Below are 23656 nucleotides of genomic sequence, written 5' to 3' on the forward strand. Positions count from 1 at the left end.
ATATTGGATCATTTTCCTCAATAAATAAATAACCAAGTATCATATTTTTGTCTCATTTGTTTAACTGGGTTCTCTTTATCTACTTTTAGGACTTGTGTGAAAATCTGATGATGTTTTAGGTCCTATTTATGTAGAAATATAGAAAATTCTAAAGGGTTCACAAACTTTCAAGCACCACTGTATGACCGGTGGCGCCACCGTCTTGACAACTTTTATACAGACCAGGCTGATGAACATTCCTTATGAGTTTGACCAAAATCTGATCACTTCTGTAGGAGGAGTAGCGATTTTCGTGAAATTGCACGTGACCCCTGTGTAGACTCATCCATGGTAGGTGACGCCACCTGGTGAGCAACTCTTGTTAGTATATGTCTTTAGAGTCTTCTAGGTGAGTTTCAGGGAAAACGTCCTAGCAGTTTACGAAGAGTAGCGTTTAATGTGACCAGTCACCCAAAATTTTCAGACGTCTATAAAATTGTGAATGAGATAGGTGCACAGCAAGATCCCCAGTGTTGATTTAACACCCTACTGTGTTAATTTGTGTCCAATTGGAATGGGAATTTATTGTGTGGCTTCACCATCTTGACAACTTTTACACCCACCCACCTGGGCAACACTATATGTACTGCAAGTTTGATCGAAATCTGATTAATCCTGTAGGAGGAGTAACCATTTTTGTAAATTGTGGATGGATGACGACGACGGACGGATGACGCGTGATCGCATAAGCTCATTCGGCCTGGCCTACGGCTGGATGAGCTAAAAAAAATGATAAAATCACTTCCCAGAGTATCCTTCACCTCATCCAATATGTTCAACAACACTGAGCTTTAAAAGCATTGCTGGTCAGTGTGGATCAATTTCAGGGTCTGATGGGGACAGAAATGGATGACAGGAACAGGAAGACTATCCATCTGGCCATCAGACAGGACTATAGCTGAAAAGACCAGACAGTTCCCAATTTCCAATTACACAATAAAAGGAGTGATATTGCCAAAACCACAATCATGTCATGGTCGAATCAATCACCTTGACTGCTCTGTGCTCATCGGTGGAGTATTTCCTGCTGCCTGTTCACCAGTTGAAATCCTTCACAAAGGCCTAACCTGGAGTTTATGTGTGATACACATAAACTAATACAATAAATCCAAACTTGATGCGCACTACCAAATATTAAAAACATTAGCCGAGAACTGAGGATGAGATAAAGAGAAGTTAAACAGGATTAAACACAAATAAACCGTAAACGTAGCCAGTCACCAGTGCCTCATCTCCTCATAAAGCACACTTATGATCAGAGCTTTCACTTGTAAAAACCAAACTCTTGCTCTCTTGCTTTGAGGTGTCAGAAATTATTACATCCGACTGTTATACAACATGCTGCTAACATGATTTGATCTGGCATATTCAAAGCCCTGGAATAAAATAAAACACTGCACACTCCAAAATACCCGCTACAGCATCGGACTGCACACTCGATCAAATTAACTTAATACTATGGACATTTCTTCATGTTTGCGCAAACATCCTTGCGAGATTTTATAACGTAATTGGACCGATACTGTGGGGAACACTCATCCGGTATGACAATCTACATAACTGAACGAGCAGATAAGATACTTGTTTAAATCAAAATGACTAAATGCAATGAAATCATGGTTTGTTGAGAAATGTAATATTTCTATGTCATAATGTTTTCTCTTAAATTTGACCGACCACATCGTCCCTTGGTTTCAATGTCAAGAAAAGAAAGCTATCGAATTAGAAGGCATGTCCAAACTTTTCACTACATTACATTACATTCATGGCATTTAGCAGATGCTCTTATCCTGAGCGACATACAACATACCGAGAGCAGCCTGGGGAGCAGTTAGGGGTTACGTGCCTTGCTCAAGGACACTTCAGCCATTCTTGCTGGTCCAGGGAATCCAATCGGCAATCTTTTGGTTCTAAAATTGCTTCTCTAACCATTAGGCCATGGCTTCCTCCCTCACTAGTATCATATACATACAGTGGTGCTTGAAAGTTTGTGAACCCTTTAGAATTTTCTATATTTCTACATAAATAGGACCTAAAACATCATCAGATTTTCACACAAGTCCTAAAAGTAGATAAAGAGAACCCAGTTAAACAAATGAGACAAAAATATGATACTTGGTTATTTATTTATTGAGGAAAATGATCCAATATTACATATCTGTGAGTGGCAAAAGTATATGAACCTCGAGGATTAGCAGTTAATTTGAAGGTGAAATTAGAGTCAGGTGTTTTCAATCAGTGGGAATGACAGTCAGGTGTGAGTGGGCACCCTGTTTTATTTAAAGAACAGGGCTCTATCAAAGTCTGATCTTCACAACACATGTTTGTGGAAGTGTATCATGGCATGAACAAAGGAGATTTCTGAGGACCTCAGAAAAAGTGCTGTTGATGCTCATCGGGCTGAAAAAGGTTACAAAACCATCTCTAAAGAGTTTGGACTCCACCAATCCACAGTCAGACAGATTGTGTACAAATGGAGGAAATTCAAGACCATTGTTACCCTCCCCAGGAGTGGTCGACCAACAAAGATCACTCCAAGAGCAAGGCGTGTAATAGTCAGAAAGGTCACAAAGGACCCCAGGGTAACTTCTAAGCAACTGAAGGCCTCGATCACATTGGTTAACGTTAATGTTTATGAGTCCACCATCAGGAGAACACTGAACAACAATTGTATGCATGGCAGGGTTGCAAGGAGAAAGCCACTGCTCTCCAAAAAGAACATTGCTGCTTGTCTGCAGTTTGCTAAAGATCACATGGACAATCCAGAAGGCTATTGGAAAAATGTTTTATGGACGGATGAACCAAAATAGAACTTTTTGGTTTAAATGAGAAGCGTTATGGTTGGAGAAAGGAAAACACTGCATTCCAGCATAAGAACCTTATCCCATCTGTGAAACATGGTGGTGGTAGTATCGTGGTTTGGACCCGTTTTGCTTCATCTGGGCCAGGACGGCTTGCCATCATTGATGGAACAATGAATTCTGAATTATACCAATGAATTCTGAAGGAAAATGTCAGGACATCTGTCCATGAACTGAATCTCAAGAGAAGGTGGGTCATGCAGCAAGACAACGACCCTAAGCACACAAGTCGTTCTACCAAAGAATGGTTAAAGAAGAATAAAGTTAATGTTCTGGAATGGCCAAGTCAAAGTCCTGACCTTAATCCAATCGAAATGTTGTGGAAGGACCTGAAGCGAGCAGTTCATGTGAGGAAACCCACCAACATCCCAGAGTTGAAGCTGTTCTGTATGGAGGAATGGGCTAAAATTCCTCCAAGCCGGTGTGCAGGACTGATCAACAGTTACCGGAAACGTTTAGTTGCAGTTATTGCTGCACAAGGGGGTCACATCAGATACTGAAAGCAAAAGGTTCACATACTTTTGCCACTCACAGATATGTAATATTGGATCATTTTCCTCAATAAATAAATGACCAAGTATAATATTTTTGTCTCATTTGTTTAACTGGGTTCTCTTTATCTACTTTTAGGACTTGTGTGAAAATCTGATGATGTTTTAGGTCATATTTATGCAGAAATATAGAAAATTCGAAAGGGTTCACAAACTTTCAAGCACCACTGTAGGCTTAGCTAGCGAGCCGTGCATCCGTGTTTTACACGGCCAGTTCTCAAAAAAACAGCCATAAATCCTCAAACACGGCCTATAAATGTTATACTAACCTGTGCTAACCAAAATTTTGTGAAATTTTGTTGTTTTGTGAAGTAATTTTGTGCATTTCTGTGGACATTTTTGTCGACGGTCAGCGATTTCCCGGGGCGTGCCCAGCGCGCGTGCTTTCCATATATGGAAGTTAAATCGAGAAAATCAAATTTATTGCCAACAATGTAGCGTTCTTATTGGTCAGACTTCAAAATGAGTCTTGAATGGAAGCAAAATACTATGAGTTTTGAGAGCTTTGCCGGCGAAGCTCGACAGGTTTAGAATGAGTAGCTCATGAATTTAGAAAAATATCTTTGCGAGTTTTTTTTTTTTATACAAGCCTGATAAACATATCGACAGAAACTTTATACGTTACACTTTCCTACGTGCCCACTGATTTAGATTCATTTCATCTCATCTCATTATCTCTAGCCGCTTTATCCTGTTCTACAGGGTCTCAGGCAAGCTGGAGCCTATCCCAGCTGACTACGGGCGAAAGGCGGGGTACACCCTGGACAAGTCGCCAGGTCATCACAGGGCTGACACATAGACACAGACAACCATTCACACTCACATTCACACCTACGGTCAATTTAGAGTCACCAGTTAACCTAACCTGCATGTCTTTGGACTGTGGGGGAAACCGGAGCACCCGGAGGAAACCCACGCGGACACGGGGAGAACATGCAAACTCCACACAGAAAGGCCCTCGCCGGCCACGGGGCTCGAACCCGGACCTTTTTGCTGTGAGGCGACAGCACTAACCACTACACCACCATGCCGCCCTGATTTAGATTTTATTGTTTAATCTAAATAATAAAATAATATTGTAGTTTTCAAATGACCTAAATTAAATGAAACATAAAATTTGTCACCTTCCTCAGTCACACCGGATTCGGTGCGCTGAGAGCCCACTTCCGCATTCATAAAAGATTGTTCCCATAGTAACGGCATGATAATCACGTTCACTCTCTTGGTTTCGATTGGTTTCTCTTTCGCCAAGATTTACATTATCTTAAATAGTACTTTCATGAACTACCATTACTATTGAATGTTTTGTATTGTTTACAGTATTTACATTTCAAGTGCCTGCAGGAAAATTTCCTTTCATTTGTAACTTAAATTTCACTTATTTTTAAGTTCGGTTTATTGCACTTTTTAACAGAATCAAAATGACTCCTAACATTTTGTGAGGTCACATTTGCATTATGTACATTTCGTAAAATCAAAACTTGTTAAAGGCACACCACCGTTCAAAAGTTTGGGGTCACCCAGACAATTTTGTGTTTTCCATGAAAAGTCACACTTTAATTTACCACCATAAGTTGTAAAATGAATAGAAAATATAGTCAAGACATTTTTCTGGCCATTTTGAGCATTTAATCGACCCCACAAATGTGATGCTCCAGAAACTCAATCTGCTCAAAGGAAGGTCAGTTTTATAGCTTCTCTAAAGAGCTCAACTGTTTTCAGCTGTGCTAACATGATTGTACAAGGGTTTTCTAATCATCCATTAGCCTTCTGAGGCAATGAGCAAACACATTGTACCATTAGAACACTGGAGTGAGAGTTGCTGGAAATGGGCCTCTATACACCTATGGAGATATTGCACCAAAAGCCAGACATTTGCAGCTAGAATAGTCATTTACCACATTAGCAATGTATAGAGTGGATTTCTGATTAGTTTAAAGTGATCTTCATTGAAAAGAACAGTGCTTTTCTTTCAAAAATAAGGAAATTTCAAAGTGACCCCAAACTTTTGAACGGTAGTGTATCTCTTATTTTCAGTTGTATATACACTTCATAATATTAATCTTCAGAGTCGGCTGAATCTCATTTGTTATCTTTGTTGTATATAGTAGATGTATTCTGTGTAATAGGACTTGACCGCAGCAATTTGTATTTTATGTCTTAAGTGCGCTAGAAATTATAATTTAAGGTTTCGGCTTTTATTGCAGGAATTTGCAGAAGATTTTACTGATAATCACAGTAAAGTTCTGGTTAATGAATAAGAAACTAAATTTAAACTTTGTTATAACGTTTTATTAAGCTAGTAAATACAATTTGTGTTAAATACCTAATAAAATATAATTCACACTTAAAATTAATGCTTTCATTAATGGATTAATAATTGATATGACAGTCCCCTGTGGCTGGCGAGGGCCTTTCTGTGCGGAGTTTGCATGTTCTCCCTGTGTCCGCGTGGGTTTCCTCCGGGTGCTCCGGTTTGCCCCACAGTCCAAAGACATGCAGGTTAGGTTAACTGGTGACTCTAAATTGACCGTAGGTGTGAATGTGAGTGTGAATGGTTGTCTGTGTCTATGTGTCAGCCCTGTGATGACCTGCCGACTTGTCCAGGGTGTACCCCGCCTTACACCCGTAGTCAGCTGGGATAGGCTCCAGCTTGCCTGCGACCCTGTAGAACAGGATAAAGTGGCTTGAGATAATGAGATGAGATGACAGTCCATTGTTGAGCACCAGGCACACATGCATTCACGCCTAGGGACAATGTAACATCACCAAACCACCTGACTGCATGTGAAGGAAGCCGATAAACCTGGAGGAATAATTTACTGTGCCCAAAAAACACTAACATGGGCCCTAATACCTTATTACATGAAACAGCTCCATATCAAAAATGAAAGCCTGCTTTTAAGGCAAGCACAAACATTTCCAGCGGTACGCACTCCGGCTCTTTTGCTTTTGATGATGCTACAACAGGTTTACATGGGGATCTTGCGACTCAGGAGCAGCGCAGCAACACAAAGCAACAGCCTCGAGCATCAAAAGCATATTTGTATAATGATGTCACTCTCACAAACTTTTCTGTACAAAGAAAGCAACAACATGTCATTGCTTAGCTTTAAAGGGCACACACACACACACACACACATACACAGGCACACAAGTCTTTACATGAACTTTAGCTTTGGCCACAGGTTCTTTCCGTGAGCGACGTTTTTTATTAAAGCGATCAAAAACGCTTGAGCTCCTTCTCCTGTAAATACACGTAAAAAAAATAAAAAAAGTCCAGACAAAATACAACACAACTATTAATGTCCTTGATTCATGTGAACATAGAATCACAAGTAAAGAGGGGTTTTTTTTTTACCTTATCATATTTACAGATGATCTGTGCGCGTTCCTCTGCTATCAGCACCTCTATATCCTTCTTCATGTCAAAATCTGAAAGCACAGAACACATTTATTACTCATAAAGGTTGAGTTAAAACACTCAAAACGCTGATGAGGACACAAACGAAACACTTTCAGGTATCCTGTACTCCACCTTCCTGAGATGCAAAGATCGAACGTGTACACTAAGTGCAAGACCACTTAGCCAAATGAAGTGAATTATCTGGAGGGCGAGGTAAAGAGTAAACATGCAGTGTTTAATCTAAATACAGTTTATAGATGAGGTATAAACGTCGCACGGGCTTCGTCTCCATGTGTTTAGCTTTGAAGTAGGTTCCTCGAGATGAAAGGAAGCTTTATTTGAATGAACAGTCTGAGCCTGAATACAGAGTCTGAGTTTAGTTGATGAGTTATTATAACATTAGTATCAGGGATTTAGTGATTAAAATACAAATTTCAGTCGATATATTTGTTTTAACTTACAGTGGTGCTTGAAAGTTTGCGAACCCTTTCGAATTTTCTATATTTCTGCATAAATGTGACCGAAAACATCATCAGATTTTCACACAAGTCCTAAAAGTAGATAAAGAGAACCCAGTTAAACAAATGAGACAAAAATATTATCCTTGGTCATTTATTTATTGAGGAAAATGATCCAATATTACATATCTGTGAGTGGCAAAAGTATGTGAACCTCTAGGATTAGCAGTTAATTTGAAGATGAAATTAGAGTCAGGTGTTTTCAATCAATGGGATGACAATCAGGTGTGAGTGGGCACCCTGTTTTATTTAAAGAACAGGGATCTATCAAAGTCTGATCTTCACAACACAACCCCGATTCCAAAAAAGTTGGGACAAGGTACAAATTGTAAATAAAAACGGAATGCAATAATTTACAAATCTCAAAAACTGATATTGTATTCACAATAGAACATAGACAACATATCAAATGTCGAAAGTGAGACATTTTGAAATTTCATGCCAAATATTGGCTCATTTGAAATTTCATGACAGCAACACATCTCAAAAAAGTTGGGACAGGGGCAATAAGAGGCTGGAAAAGTTAAAAGGTACAAAAAAAGGAACAGCTGGAGGACCAAATTGCAACTCATTCGGTCAATTGGCGATAGGTCATTAACATGACTGGGTATAAAAAGAGCATCTTGGAGTGGCAGCGGCTCTCAGAAGTAAAGATGGGAAGAGGATCACCAATCCCCCTAATTCTGCGCCGACAAATAGTGGAGCGATATCAGAAAGGAGTTCGACAGTGTAAAATTGCAAAGAGTTTGAACATATCATCTACAGTGAATAATATCATCAAAAGATTCAGAGAATCTGGAAGAATCTCTGTGCGTAAGGGTCAAGGCCAGAAAACCATACTGGGTGCCCGTGATCTTCGGGCCCTTAGACGGCACTGCATCACATACAGGCATGCTTCTGTATTGGAAATCACAAAATGGGCTCAGGAATATTTCCAGAGAACATTATCTGTGAACACAATTCACCGTGCCATCCGCCGTTGCCAGCTAAAACTCTATAGTTCAAAGAAGAAGCCGTATCTAAACATGATCCAGAAGCGCAGACGGCTTCTCTGGGCCAAGGCTCATTTAAAATGGACTGTGGCAAAGTGGAAAACTGTTCTGTGGTCAGACGAATCAAAATTTGAAGTTCTTTATGGAAATCAGGGACGCCGTGTCATTCGGACTAAAGAGGAGAAGGTCGACCCAAGTTGTTATCAGCGCTCAGTTCAGAAGCCTGCATCTCTGATGGTATGGGGTTGCATTAGTGCGTGTGGCATGGGCAGCTTGCACATCTGGAAAGACACCATCAATGCTGAAAGGTATATCCAGGTTCTAGAGCAGACCTGGGCATTTTACGGCCCGCGGGCCACATCCGGCCCTTTGGTTCATTCTGACCGGTCCGCGTAAGGTTAATTAGAAATTACAAAATAAAAGTATTTTCTAATTTTACCTCAGGCATGGACTGAATGTGCATTGCTTTTATTTTGAAGTTGTGTTCAACAAAAACGTAATGCGCGTGACATGAACATGACATGAAATCCCACGAAACCTAATCCTGCGATAACTACTTCCGTAATTTGTCCAGACCAACCACAAACTTGTACGTCATCCTTCAAACGGTCCAGCCAATCACATAGTGTGATGTCACCAGCAGGCGCCGGAGCCCGAGCCGATCTGTAGATCTGATACCTACACCGAATCGACACGGCATCATTATTATACGATGTATCTTGCTTGATATGTGGAGTAGAAAGACAATATTGTGATGTCTTTATTGTGTTTTGGCGTGAATGTGACTGAAAAAAAAAATGGTACAAACGTTCACATTTTGTTAACCATTGTTTTGGGAAATTTGATTAAATAAATGAATTTTTTTGTAAGGCAACCTCGTTTTTTCCATACTCTTACCAGTCTTAGCAGCTTGTAAAAACAAATGTTATTTACTGCTTTATATAAAGAAATACAATTAATATTATGCAGAATTTAGTTCAGCCTTTTGGTCCGGCCCTCCACAAAATTTTCTGCTTCTCATGTGGCCCCATGGAAAAAATAATTGCCCACCCCTGTTCTAGAGCAACATATGCTCCCATCCAGACGACGTCTCTTTCAGGGAAGACCTTGCATTTTCCAACATGACAATGCCAAACCACATACTGCATCAATTACAGCATCATGGCTGCGTAGAAGAAGGGTCCGGGTACTGAACTGGCCAGCCTGCAGTCCAGATTTTTCACCCATAGAAAACATTTGGCGCATCATAAAACGGAAGACAAAAAAAGACCCAAGACAGTTGAGCGACTAGAATCCTACATTAGACAAGAATGGGTTAACATTCCTATCCCTAAACTTGAGCAACTTGTCTCCTCAGTCCCCAGACGTTTACAGACTGTTGTAAAGAGAAAAGGGGATGTCTCACAGTGGTAAACATGGCCTTGTCCAAACTTTTTTGAGATGTGTTGTTGTCATGAAATTTAAAATCACCTAATTTTCTCTTTAAATGATACATTTTCTCAGTTTCAACATTTGATATGTCATCTATGTTCTGAATAAAATATGGAATTTTGAAACTTCCACATCATTGCATTCCATTTTTATTTACAATTTGTACTTTGTCCCAATTTTTTTTGGAATCGGGGTTGTATTTAAAAAACAAGGATCTATCAAAGTCTGATCTTCACAATACATGTTTATGGAAGTGTATCATGGCACGAGCAAAGGAGATTTTGGAGGACCTCAGAAAAAGCATTGTTGATGCTCATCAGGCTGGAAAAGGTTACAAAACCATCTCTAAAGAGTTTGGACTCTACCAATCCACAGTCAGACAGATTGTGCACAAATGGAGGAAATTCAAGACCATTGTTACCCTCTCCAGGAGTGGTCGACCAACAAAGATCACCCCAAGAGCAAGGCGTGTAATAGTCGGCAACGTCACAAAGGACCCCAGGGTCACTTCTAAGCAACTGAAGGCCTCTCTCACATTGGCTAATGTTAATGTTCATGAAACCACCATCAGGAGAACACTGAACAACAATGGTGTCCATGGCAGGGTTCCAAGGAGAAAGCCACTGCTCTCCAAAAAGAACATTGCTGCTTGTCTGCAGTTTGCTAAAGACCACATGGACAAGACAGAAGGCTATTGGAAAAATCTTTTGTGGACGGATGAGACCAAAATAGAACTCTTTGGTTTAAATGAGAAGCATTATGTTTGGAGAAAGGAAAACACTGCATTCCAGCATAAGAATCTTATCCCATCTGTTAAACATCGTAGTGGTAGTATCATGGTTTGGGCCTGTTTTACTGCATCTGGGCCAGGACGGCTTGCCGTCATTGATGGAACAATGAATTCTGAATTATACCAGAGAATTCTAAAGGAAAATGTCAGGACATCTGTCCATGAACTGAATCTCAAGAGAAGGTGGGTCATGCAGCAAGACAATGACCCTAAGCACACAAGTCATTCTACCAAAGAATGGTTAAAGAAGAATAAAGTTAATGTTTTGGAATGGGCAAGTCAAAGTCTTGACCTTAATCCAATGGAAATGTTGTGGAAGGACCTGAAGCGAGCAGTTCATGTGAGGAAACCCACCAACATCCCAGAGTTGAAGCTGTTCTGTACGGAGGAATGGGCTAAAATTCCTCCAAGCCGGTGTGCAGGACTGATCAACAGTTACCGAAAACGTTTAGTTGCAGTTATTGCTGCACAAGGGGGTCACACCAGATACTGAAAGCAAAGGTTCACATACTTTTGCCACTCACAGATATGGAATATTGGATCATTTTCCTCAATAAATAAATGACCAAGTATAATATTTTTGTCTCATTTGTTTAACTGGGTTCTCTTTATCTACTTTTAGGACTTGTGTGAAAATCTGATGTTTTCAGCCATATGAATGCAGAAATATAGAAAATTCTAAAGGGTTCACAAACTTTCAAGCACCACTGTAATATAATATAAGAACTTTATTGTTGGCTAGGTTTTCCTTTTTCATTCCAGTATTCTTTGCATGCATGCTTATTTTCCAAACCGGAAGTCCACCATGTTGGATGATAACAACAACCAAGACAGCGGTGCTTGACGTGCGAGCTGCTGCAATGCTTCGGGATTTTCCTTTGATTTCATTGCCTTTAAAGAAAGACAATGCCTACTTTGTGTGTGGAATATAATTGCGGTAATAATGCTACTTGTAACAAAGAGAAGCTTTTCTTCAGAATTCCAAAAATAATTAAAAACAGCAACAAAACAGATGAACTGTCCAGAGAACTTCGTACATATGCTGTGGTTCAAAAAAATCCATCATAAGGACTTAACTGAGGAAAAAGCTGATTACACCCGTGTGTGTGTGTGTGTGTGTGTGTGTGTGTGTGTGTGTGTGTGTGTGTGTGGTGACCACTTTATATCTGGTAAGAGTTCATTGCTAATTAAAGCTGTGTTTTCTGCTGATTAAACTGAACTGTTGAGCATGAACACTCTGCTTCTCACCTTGCAGAAGCACCGGCAAACCTACGCGATAAAACAAACCCAGACTGGGCACCAACACTCCCATTAGGACACAATAAGATCAAGATGAAAACTCATCTCGCAGTATCGAGAAGCAACAGGATAAATGAAAGATTTGCTAAGAAAGCCAGATTAAAAGCAGCGCGAGAAACCTTAGCGAGTTTGGATACACAAGGAGAACAATGTGGGTCAACTTTGTCAGGTGAGATATTAGCGATGCCGTTCCAGTAACCCGGTAACTTTGTTTTACTTAAGCACTTTTTTTTTTTGTACAACAAGATAGTTCACAATATCAGGGTATTCCATGGGTGATAATGAGGCTTGTATAGTCAGACGGCTTTAAGACATATGGGTCAAAGCCAGAAATTTCAACTTTTTTGCTGAATCTTGACTTGGCAGAGGACCCCAGAGAATCATAATATTTCGAGAAAGTCGGAGATGCGTCACAGTTATTGTTCGCATGAGATGGCGTTTTGGATTTGTAGTTCATCCAACATGGCAGCAGATGTATCCATCACACTATTTTGTCACGTGGTTGCACACGAAGAATTCTTCAGCTTCTCTTCACGCCCTTTAATGCAGACAAAATACTGCCCTGACTAAAGAAAACATTTTACACTTTTGCAATGAAAGCATTTCTTGATAAATCAATGTGAAAGTGTATTACATCATTATTATTACATTACGCCATGTTATGATTTACATTCATTCATTCATCATCATCCTGTTCAGCGGCACGGCAAATGCGGAGTCTTTCCAGGGAACATTGAGCACAAGGCAGGAATGCAGTACACACACACACACACACACACACACACACACACACACACACACACACATACACTTCACAATTTAGCATAGCCAAAGAACACACAAAGAATATGTACAGAGCCTCCACAGAGACCATAACCTGTGTTCAGGATCAAACCGGGATCTCTGGAGCCATGCGATGGCAACACACAACCCACCGCACCAATGTGACACCGTTCTATAATTTGCATTCCACTCAAATTATAGTACTGGAGCTCAGCTTCACTTGTGTTTACATAAGCCGGAGCACCACACTTCTGTGCACGATGAAAAATTCCTAACGATATTCAGTTTGTTAGTTTCACTTGTTCGTAGCTACCAAACAATACGCAAGATTATATCAAGATTATTAACCTAACAATAAGCTATGGTTCAATACCATATGAAACATCAGGGTTGTTTTTTCTTGGTTAAGAAAACTGATTTTAAAATATTTTTATACGAGTCTTAGAATTTAGTAATTTATCACAACATACAAATAAATTAACTCTGATTGGCATCTTTTTAAAACAGGCCAGCCCATTTTTAGCAATGTAGTCGCATATTTCAAAAGGTGTTACACCTGGAAAAAATTTCAAAATTACATTATTTGTACCAGTCTAGCATCATGTTAGCAGTACAATTTGCTGGTAAAAAAATAAATAAATAAATAAAAGTTACTATTTGTCGAGAACTTACACGCATACAGAGCCCTGGACAGTTCACCCTGGACATTATCTGACAAAAACGTTAGTGTTCTGAGGTCTGTTTTGGAAATTTGAAGGCTGCCTCTTTCAGCCTGAGAAATATTAGCCTCATGGGAACTTCAGACCCTGGAGCTAACAAGAGCTCGTGCCAAGCTTCAGCTGTGAGTGTGCTGACTCCGTCCCCTTTCCTCTGGGCCACAGACATCTGCAGCACATACACAAACACAGAAATAGAATCCAGCACCCACACTGGGCATGACACACTGTTACGTTAAGCAGCCATGGCAAAACTGAGCCCTGTGTGCCTTCTGCTCAGACAGACACGGCTAAATCATCACTGCAGTCTTCAGTTTATCCATCACATGATATTTCGATATATCACATGATATAAACTGACAGCATGTATGGAATAAAACATTTTGGCTTGTGCCGTTATTGGAAAATAATTGATTGTGCGCTAGAAACAGTAACTCCAGTTTACATTTAGGCCACATCACAGCAGCCCATCGCTGATTATTTACCTATAACAGCATGACTTGTCATGGTTTATTCTAAATATAAACTGACAGCATGTATGGAATAAACCATGACAAGACATGCTGTTATAGCTAAATAATCAAAATCACTGATGGGCTGCTGTGATGTGATGCTGTAAAACCTGCTCCAAAATGTTCATTTTGCCACAGTGTTTATGGACATGGAAATATCCATATTGAAACCCTGAAGATTCTGAAGCTCGTGGCCAGAAAAGCGCACAAAAACGATCAGGCATATTTTCAGAGCAATAAGATTATGACAAAAGAAGAGACAGGTTTTGAGACCAAATGTTTACGACTTGTATTGTGTGAGTCAATCTGGCAACCCTGATATAATCAGCAACAGATGGTAGATTTTCAATGATCGTAAATGGCAAAGTGAACACTGGGTACACAACAATATATGTAAAAAGATGTCCGATTACATATAAACTGACCGCATGTATAGAATAAAAGATGACAAGACATGCCGTTATAGGTAAACGAGACCGTCAATGATGGCGAAGCTCAGTCTGGCCCCATCTAGGCCAGAAGGAACGATCTAAAGTGAGCCACCTTGTGCGATAAATGTTGCAAGCTATATACACGTTATATATCTAAGCTATATAGACCCTAGGAATACCGACCTATTTGCCAGAAAGAATCCAAAACAGCGAGGAATTGACTGCGAAGGAGCGATTTTTGTTGAACTGCTCATTAAGGCTTAATTAGTCCATAACTTCATTAATAATTGTAATTAAGCAAATCTGGGTAGAAGTCATATGCACCCTAGGTACCCCTACCTTCATGCCAGAAAGAATCAAAATCGGTGAAGAATTGAAGGAAAAGAAGTGATGTGTAGAAACTGCTCGTTAGGGCTTAATTACTCCATATCTTCATTATTAATTGCAATTATGCAAATTTGGGTAGAAGCTATATGCACCCCAGGCAGCCCTACCTTCCTGCCAAAAAGTATATATATAAAAAAATAATAATAATAATAATAATAATAATAATCGGTGAAGAATTGAGAGAGAAGCGATTTTCGTGAAATGTGGACGACGACGGACAGACAACACATGACGGCATAAACTCATCACCTGCCGGCCGGATGAGCTAATAATCAGTGATGGGCTGCTGTGATGTGATACTGTATGTTCATTTTGGAAATATCCATATTGAAACCCTGAAGATTCTGAAGCTCGTGGCCAGAAAAGCGCACAAAAACGATCAGGCATATTTTCAGAGCAATAAGACTATGACAAAAGAAGAGGCAGATTTTGAGACCAAATTTTTACGACTTGTTTTGTATGAGTCAGTCTGGCAACCCTGATATATCAGCAGTATATGGTATATTTTCAATGATCTTAAATGGCAAAGTCAACACTGGGTACACAACAATATAGGTAAAAAGATGTCTGATTACATATAAACTGACAGCATGCATGGAATAAAACATCACGAGTCATGCTGTTATAGGTAAATAATCAGTGATGGGCTGCTATGATGTGGCTTAATGTAAAGTGCAGTTACTGTTTCTAGCACACAATTGATTACTGTCCAATAACAGCACAACCCAAAATGGTTTATTCCTCTTATACCACTGTCAAAAATTGCAGTTGCAATTTATTAATGAATGTCAAACAGTTACATTTAATGCTTTGGAACGTCTTTGAGACAAATTAGTTCCTGTTGTCACTTACACTATAGCAATCTTTCTCTAAACAGCCTCTGTTTTCCTCTCTTGTGAAGTTAACAAGACAAAACATTTACAAAATGCAGTTTTTCATGTGACCAAGAAAGCAGAACTCACACAGTCTTCTGGGCTGAGGACTCTCCCATAGTGGGAAACATACTGAATATCAGGGCTCTACACTAACTTTTTTTTTCAGGAGCACACGTGCTCCTAAGTTAAAAATTTTAGGAGCACAGGGAAAAAAAATGGGGGCACAAGCAGGTTTTCATTTTAAAGGTTTGTTGCAGTGCAAACCTTAGACACACAAACACAAAGCGCAAAATTCAATTGAGAATGAATGAATGAACGAATGAATGAACAAATGAAAAACAACTGAATGAATAAACAAACAGTAGCTAAACAGAGAGCAGAGCTCAGCAGAGCTAACATCAGATTGTGTACAAATGGAGGAAATTCAAGACCATTGTTACCCTCCCCAGGAGTGTTCGACCAACAAAGATCACTCCAAGAGCAAGGCGTGTAATAGTCGGCGAGGTCACAAAGGACCCCAGGGTCACTTCTAAGCAACTGAAGGCCTCTCTCACATGGGCTAATGTTAATGTTCATGAGTCCACCATCAGGAGAACACTGAACAACAATGGTGTGCATGGCAGGGTTGCAAGGAGAAAGCCACTGCTCTCCAAAAAGAACATTGCTGCTCGTCTGGGGTTTGCTAAAGATCACATGGACAAGCCAGAAGGCTATTGGAAAAATGTTTTGTGGACGGATGAGACCAAAATACAACTTTTTGGTTTAAACGAGAAGCGATATGGTTGGAGAAAGGAAAACACTGCATTCCAGCATAAGAACCTTATCCCATCTGTGAAACATGGTGGTGGTAGTAGTATCATGGTTTGGGCCTGTTTTGCTGCATCTGGGCCAGGATGGCCTGCCATCATTGATGGAACAATGAATTCTGAATTATTCCAGCAAATTCTAAAGGAAAATGTCAGGACATCTGTCCATAAACTGAATCTCAAGAGAAGGTGGGTCATGCAGCAAGACAACGACCCTAAGCACACAAGTCGTTCTACCAAAGAATGGTTAAAGAAGAATAAAGTTAATGTTTTGGAATGGCCAAGTCAAAGTCCTGACCTTAATCCAATGGAAATGTTGTGGAAGGACCTGAAGTGAGCAGTTCATGTGAGGACACCCACCAACATCCCAGAGTTGAAGCTGTTCTGTCTGGAGGAATGGGCTAAAATTCCTCCAAGCCGGTGTGCAGGACTGATCAACAGTTACCGGAAACGTTTAGTTGCAGTGATTGCTGCACAAGGGGGTCACACCAGATACTGAAAGCAAAGGTTCACATACTTTTGCCACTCACAGATATGTAATATTGGATCATTTTCCTCAATAAATAAATGACCAAGTATAATATTTTTGTCTCATTTGTTTAACTGGGTTCTCTTTATCTACTTTTAGGACTTGTGTGAAAATCTGATGTTTTAGACATATTTATGCAGAAATATAGAAATTCTAAAAGGTTCACAAACTTTCAAGCACCACTGTAAGATATAGTGGATACTTGAAATGAAATTTGCACCTGTATTGTTAACGTATGCGCTTGTTGGATATATGATTTCTGTAGGTATCATGCCGCCATCTTGTGTCAGAACTACAATTCCCAGGCAACTTCCGTGTGACCTACGTCACGCGTGGGCGGGATCAACTACGTCAGTCTGCCATGCACGCATAAATCCAAGCGGAAGTTCCACCATCTTGCTCTCTCACGTCTGGCTTCCGATGGATCTGGATGTATAAAGAGGCGCGCTCTCCACCCCAAAAAGACGTCTTCTTTCTTGCAAGATCCATCACTCAGCGCGATTTTCCTTCTTACCCTTGGCAAAGGTAAACTCTAGAGTCGCGCGATCTTTAAACTCAACCTGAGTTACAACCGGTTTACTTGCATTAGAAGTGACGTCACGACTGCAGCCCAGGCAGTTAAAAGTTAAGAAGCGATTGAATCCTTTTTAACTCAAAGCGCTGTGCATCTTATTCTGATCAGAGACTTTTCCTCACGAACGCTGAGGTTCGGACCAAGAACCCTCTGCTTTCCACGGGAACCACCCAAGTGCTCCGCTGGACCCGAAAGTTTCTCCGCCTCCATCACGAGCGGCTCACGTGCTCCCACGGCGAGGCCCGAGACTACACCGGCGAATAGTTCTTCATATCTTGCTAAAGGCAGGATTAAGTAAGATTTTGGCATTTGGGCATAATTAGGATAGTCTTAGGAATTTGCTTTTATTTGAAATAGTGTGAATTTAAACCCAGGTTTATTGTTACACTGTTGAACACGCAGCGTGTTGATTTATTTTGGTTCTATGTTCTCTCAATTGTTTAATAGATAGGCTGCGCATGCTTCTCTCTTTTATTCTTTACTACTAACATATAGTTCTCATTATTATACATCTTGATGTCATTAAGATTTCAGTGGATTCAGTATGGTTATGAGCTAGTGGGTTAGCTACAGCTTCGCTTTTGTCTGCTTAGCAACACAAAGCTAATCAAGGCCTACCATGTGCTCAGCAAGCCATCAGGCCTAACAAACACACTTTAGCTAGGCTATAGGGCCTTTCACAAACACATACTAGCAACACAAGGCTAATCTAGGCCTCCACCACGTGTAGTTAGCTACACGAGGCTAAACACAGAGCTAATCCTTTGTTCTGTTTAGATAACATTCTTTTGTTTAGCTACCAACAAGCTAGGCCTCCACCACGTGTAGTTAGCTACACGAGGCTAAACACATGGTCAAGTCCTTCACACTCTCTCTCTCTCTCTCTCTCTCTCTCTCACACACACACACACACACACACACCTCACTGCTTGTATATATTGATTTATCTTTTTATCTTTGTATAATAAATTCATTTATTAAACAAACTGTGTTTATTTGTGTGAACAACAATATCTGAAGTCCCCAATTTTCTCAAAGAATTCAAAAAGGGTGCAAATGTTATATAATATGGTAAGTGATCTTAATAATTTGGAAATGTACCATAATTTAGCTGTTTGGTAATTTATTATTAAGCACCAGGATTAATGGTATGATTCACTAAATGATTCCCTAAATGATTCATTGAACGATTCCCTAAATGATTCATTGAACAATTCCCTAAATGATTCACTAAATGATTCATTGAACGATTCACTGAACGATTCACTTCAAATGAGAGTGATTCTATGGTATGATTCAATTCAAACGAGTCAAATTAAATGATTCAATGGGATTGATTCATTTTAATTATTGACCTTCAAAATTTAATGAGACTGATTTAACGAGATTGATCACTTAATATCAATAATTAATTGATTGCACCCACAATTTCCATGAGCCAAGCAAGCACGCCCCAAGGCCGACCATGTGTCATGTGGGGAAATACAACGATGATGTATATAATCAGAAGAAATGCTTTGTATCTATAGGAAGAGCACTGCTTATATGAAAAAAAAAACAAAAAAAAAAAAACAAATACACACGCTGCCTAAGCTAGAACATTTAAAGATCTGTGTAAGAACGTTGCAGGTTCACATCATTTATTTATAATCCTATTTACAGTCTGGAATATCAGGACGTTCTTCCTCTGAGCAAACATTTTACCATCAGCTCCTTGTTCGTGAGGAGAACTTGTGCAAATATTTAAAAAAATATTTTCTCACTTAAAAATCGCTGACTGTGCTTTCTGTGGCTCATCTCCAACCTATGAGTCATTTGGTCTGCCTGCTGCTTTACCAGCTCAGTCATCTACGCCACACCTATAATAGACCACTTGCACAGACGACAGTTGTATCTGCCATGTGTGCTTACAAGTAGATCTTGCCATGCGTCAGTTGTAACAGCACAGACCCTATTCTCAGTACGACTCTCTCCAGGGACTGTAACTTCACACACAGCTGCATGCGGATGTTATTTTACCAAAGCAGCTTTTTGAGAATTCCCATACTTTTCATTTCTTTCTGTTTTTCGCAAAGCACTTTCTCCTACCATCACTGCTCATAGAAAGCTGCTGTTTCTGTGAATAAGCAGGTCAACAATGTGCCAGGCAGCCAAAGCATAAGGGTTCAGTGCACAAAGTATAAACATCTTCATGGCCAAATATTCTGTTGTGAAATCTGATTGAGAATCTGTGGCAAGACATGATAATTGATGTTCACGGACGCACTCTGATAGATCCTGAGCAATGTTTGCCAAAAATATCAGAATCCAGATATGAAAAGTGACAGAGACAAATGGCAGAAGACTTGGAGCTTCAACTGCAGCCAACATATTTCTGTTAAAAATATTTAAATAATATCGTCTGGCTTTTTTTCGTGGTCTCATCTCATCTCATTATCTCTAGCCGCTTTATCCTGTTCTACAGGGTCGCAGGCAAGCTGGAGCCTATCCCAGCTGACTACGGGCGAGAGGCGGGGTACACCCTGGACAAGTCGCCAGGTCATCACAGGGCCGACACAGACAACCATTCACACTCACATTCACACCTACAGTCAATTTAGAGTCACCAGTTAACCTAACCTGCATGTCTTTGGACTGTGGAGGAAACCGGAGCACCCGGAGGAAACCCACGCGGACACGGGGAGAACATGCAAACTCCGCACAGAAAGGCCCTCGCCAGCCACGGGGCTCGAACCCGGACCTTCTTGCTGTGAGGCGACAGCGCTAACCACTACACCACCATGCCGCCCTTTTTCGTGGTCTATCAGATATATTCCATTCAGCTAGCATGATATTGAACATGATATTATTATTATTATGCCGCGTTTGGCCTTATTTGAGGCATTTCCCATGCACGAAAACTCATGACATTTGATACACACATCAGTCATTGTCCTCACTACTCAGCCACAGACTTTTGGCCCCGGGCATGGCCCAGGGACTTCATAGCGCCCCTTTTTCCATTTCCCATTGAAATGAATGGGTAGAACTTCGGAATGATGTCATAAGGCCATTTGGAGTGAAATTACACATGGTCATTTTTAACGTACTCCTCCTAGACGGTTCATCAAATTCATGTCAAACTTGGCAAACATGATGCCAAGATATTGCTGAAGTTGAATTGCTAAGCGATTTTTGATATGTTGTAATATGTTAAAATATTATAACATATAATATGCCAAGATATTGCTGAATGTTGAACTTGTTATCTTGTAATACGATTCTGATTCTGCCGTTATGGGCCTGACTGGTATAGCGCCACCAACTGGCCAAGGAAAGAATAGGGTTTTGAATATGTGTGTTTTGACACATGATGAATTTTAACATGCTCTTCCTAGACGGTTCATGAGATTCATGTGAAATTTGTTATACGTGATGCCAAGATGTCGCTGATATTAAATTGCGAAGGGATTTTTGGTATCTTGTAATATGTTGAAATGGCCTTATGATTTTAATATCTTGCCACATAAACAGGAAACGTGTCAGAAAGCCACAGTGCATTGACTGTATGGTCGGACACTTCTTACTTCAATAGATATTATGATTATTATGATAACCTGACCCCCAATGGGCCTGCCTGTTATAGCGCCACCACCTGGCCAAGCAGGAAATGTGCCAGAAATTGGCAATGCCTTAACTGACTGACACTTTACAAAATATTGTGTATTATGATTGTGATATTCACATGTGTAATTCAGATGCCTAGCACAGCGCCACCATCTGGCCAAGCAGGAAATGGGGAAAAAAATGTTCAATTCATTGATGGATTGATCTGAAACTTTACAAAATATTGGATATCATGAGTCTGATGATATATACAATTCTGTGCACACTCATACACAGTCATATGCATATTTATACATACACATACACAGTCTCTCACAAGTATGCACTCACATGCACATGCAACATCTATGAGCACACTCTCTTTCACACACACACACACACACACACACACACACACACACACACACACACACACACTCTCTCTCTCTCGCTCTCTCTCCCTCTGACAAACACACACACACACACAAAATAATAGTGGAGCTCCAGTGGAGCACCATACCTAAGAAAAAATGGTAAACCCATCGAGTCGATTTTTTGTGGTTTGTCCATGTACGTGTACCACCAGCCATACACACCGCCTACTGGCCAGTGTTAGTAATTACCAGTCATACACACCGCCTAGTGGCCAGTGTTAGTAATTACCAGTCATACACACCGCCTAGTGGCTAGTGTTAGTAATTACCAGCCATACACACTGCCTACTGGCAAGTGTTAGTAATTACCAGCCATACACACCGCCTACTGGCCAGTGTTAGTAATTACCAGTCATACACACTGCCTAGTAGCCAGTGTTAGTAATTACCACTCATACACACCGCCTAGGGAGGCACGGTGGTGTAGTGGTTAGCGCTGTCGCCTCACAGCAAGAAGGTCCGGGTTCGAGCCCTGTGGCCGGCGAGGGCCTTTCTGTGCGGAGTTTGCATGTTCTCCCCGTCTCCGCGTGGGTTTCCTCCGGGTGCTCCGGTTTCCCCCACAGTCCAAAGACATGCAGGTTAGGTTAACTGGTGACTCTAAATTGACCGTAGGTGTGAATGTGAATGGTTGTCTGTGTCTATGTGTCAGCCCTGCGATGACCTGGCGACTTGTCCAGGGTGTACCCCGCCTTTCGCCCGTAGTCAGCTGGGATAGGCTCCAGCTTGCTTGCAACCCTGTAGAAGGATAAAGCGGCTAGAGATAATGAGATGAGATGAGACACACCGCCTAGTGGCCAGTGTTAGTAGTTACCAGTCATACACACCGCCTAGTGTTAGTAATTACCAGCCATACACACCGCCTAGTGGCAAGTGTTAGTAATTACCAGTCATACACACCACCTAGTGGCCAGTGTTAGTAATTACCAGTCATACACACCACCTAGTGGCCAGTGTTAGTAATTACCAGTCATACACACCGCCTAGTGGCCAGTGTTAGTAATTACCAGTCATACACACCGCCTAGTGTTAGTAATTACCAGCCATACACACCGCCTAGTGGCAAGTGTTAGTAATTACCAGTCATACACACCACCTAGTGGCCAGTGTTAGTAATTACCAGTCATACACACCGCCTAGTGGCCAGTGTTAGTAATTACCAGTCATACACACCGCCTAGTGGCCAGTGTTAGCCAGTAAAGAAATAAAACAAAAGAGACTGGCTAGGATATAAGAAAATTCTACAACCCAGAAACAGATGGGAGCTCTGCTTTTAGGCAGTGCCTAAATCTATATATTAGTGACCTGCCATGATTGTGCATTTTGTTGCAGACATATGCAGGGCTTTCCACAAGCGCCGGCTGCCGGCCATACAGCCGACTACACAATTAAGTCCAGCCGGCTACTTTAATGACTATTATTAAATTTATTAAAATTATTAATTTTAATAAAATTAAATGTTTATCTAACGGACTGACAATAATGTCAAACTGAACCGCACTCAGTTGTGATTCGCGCTGTTTGTACCGATAATAACCACAAATTCCCTGCCGACTTCGTTGATCAAGGGAGAGTAACTCATCCGCGGCCCCGATATGCGGTGTGCGCGCGTGCACTCGGCGGAGGCAGTAGTGTGTCGGAGGTGACATCGGAGGGAACAGAAGCAGAGATAACGCTTATTTTGTCTCCGGTAAACTAGTCTTCTCTCGTTCAATTACGTGCTGGCATCAAAAGACACCGTTGGTTGTAAATGAAACCAAACTGAGTCATTGGAGTGTATTTGCATACACAAATGGAGAAATGTTCGCCGAGTGTTTGTGTAGCCACCACTGCAGACCGTTGTCGTTGTTAATTCATAGCATGCTCAGCTGCGTGAATGTGTCATGCACCGAAAATAAGAGATTTACAAGCCAGGAACGCCTCATGATGCAATACGCAAAAAAAGAAAGAAGATTTACTGCCATTTTACTTTGTATTTGAGTAAAGTGAATAAATAAATGGTCTGTGGAAAATACATTTAATCCTGGGAACTGCGTGCACAGGAGTTTATTTTGTGTTACTCCCCCCTGGCTGGCTACTTATTTGTCATGGCTGGCTAGTATGAGCCTTAGTGGAAAGCCCTGCATGTACACACACACAC

General features: G+C 40.7%; 1 protein-coding gene across 1 annotated transcript in view; it reads right to left on the reverse strand.

Annotated features, from left to right (window-relative positions):
* Positions 1–23656, reverse strand: part of si:ch211-288d18.1 (USP6 N-terminal-like protein) — a 112480-nt gene that overhangs the window by 44323 nt on the left and 44501 nt on the right. The window contains exon 2 of the mRNA XM_060911935.1: positions 6813–6886. Within this exon, the coding sequence (XP_060767918.1) occupies positions 6813–6878 (66 nt within the window). The 5' untranslated portion in view covers positions 6879–6886. The remainder of the gene's footprint in view (positions 1–6812; positions 6887–23656) is intronic.

This window comes from Neoarius graeffei, chromosome 27 (assembly GCF_027579695.1).
Source record: "Neoarius graeffei isolate fNeoGra1 chromosome 27, fNeoGra1.pri, whole genome shotgun sequence".
NCBI classification, from domain to species: domain Eukaryota; kingdom Metazoa; phylum Chordata; class Actinopteri; order Siluriformes; family Ariidae; genus Neoarius; species Neoarius graeffei.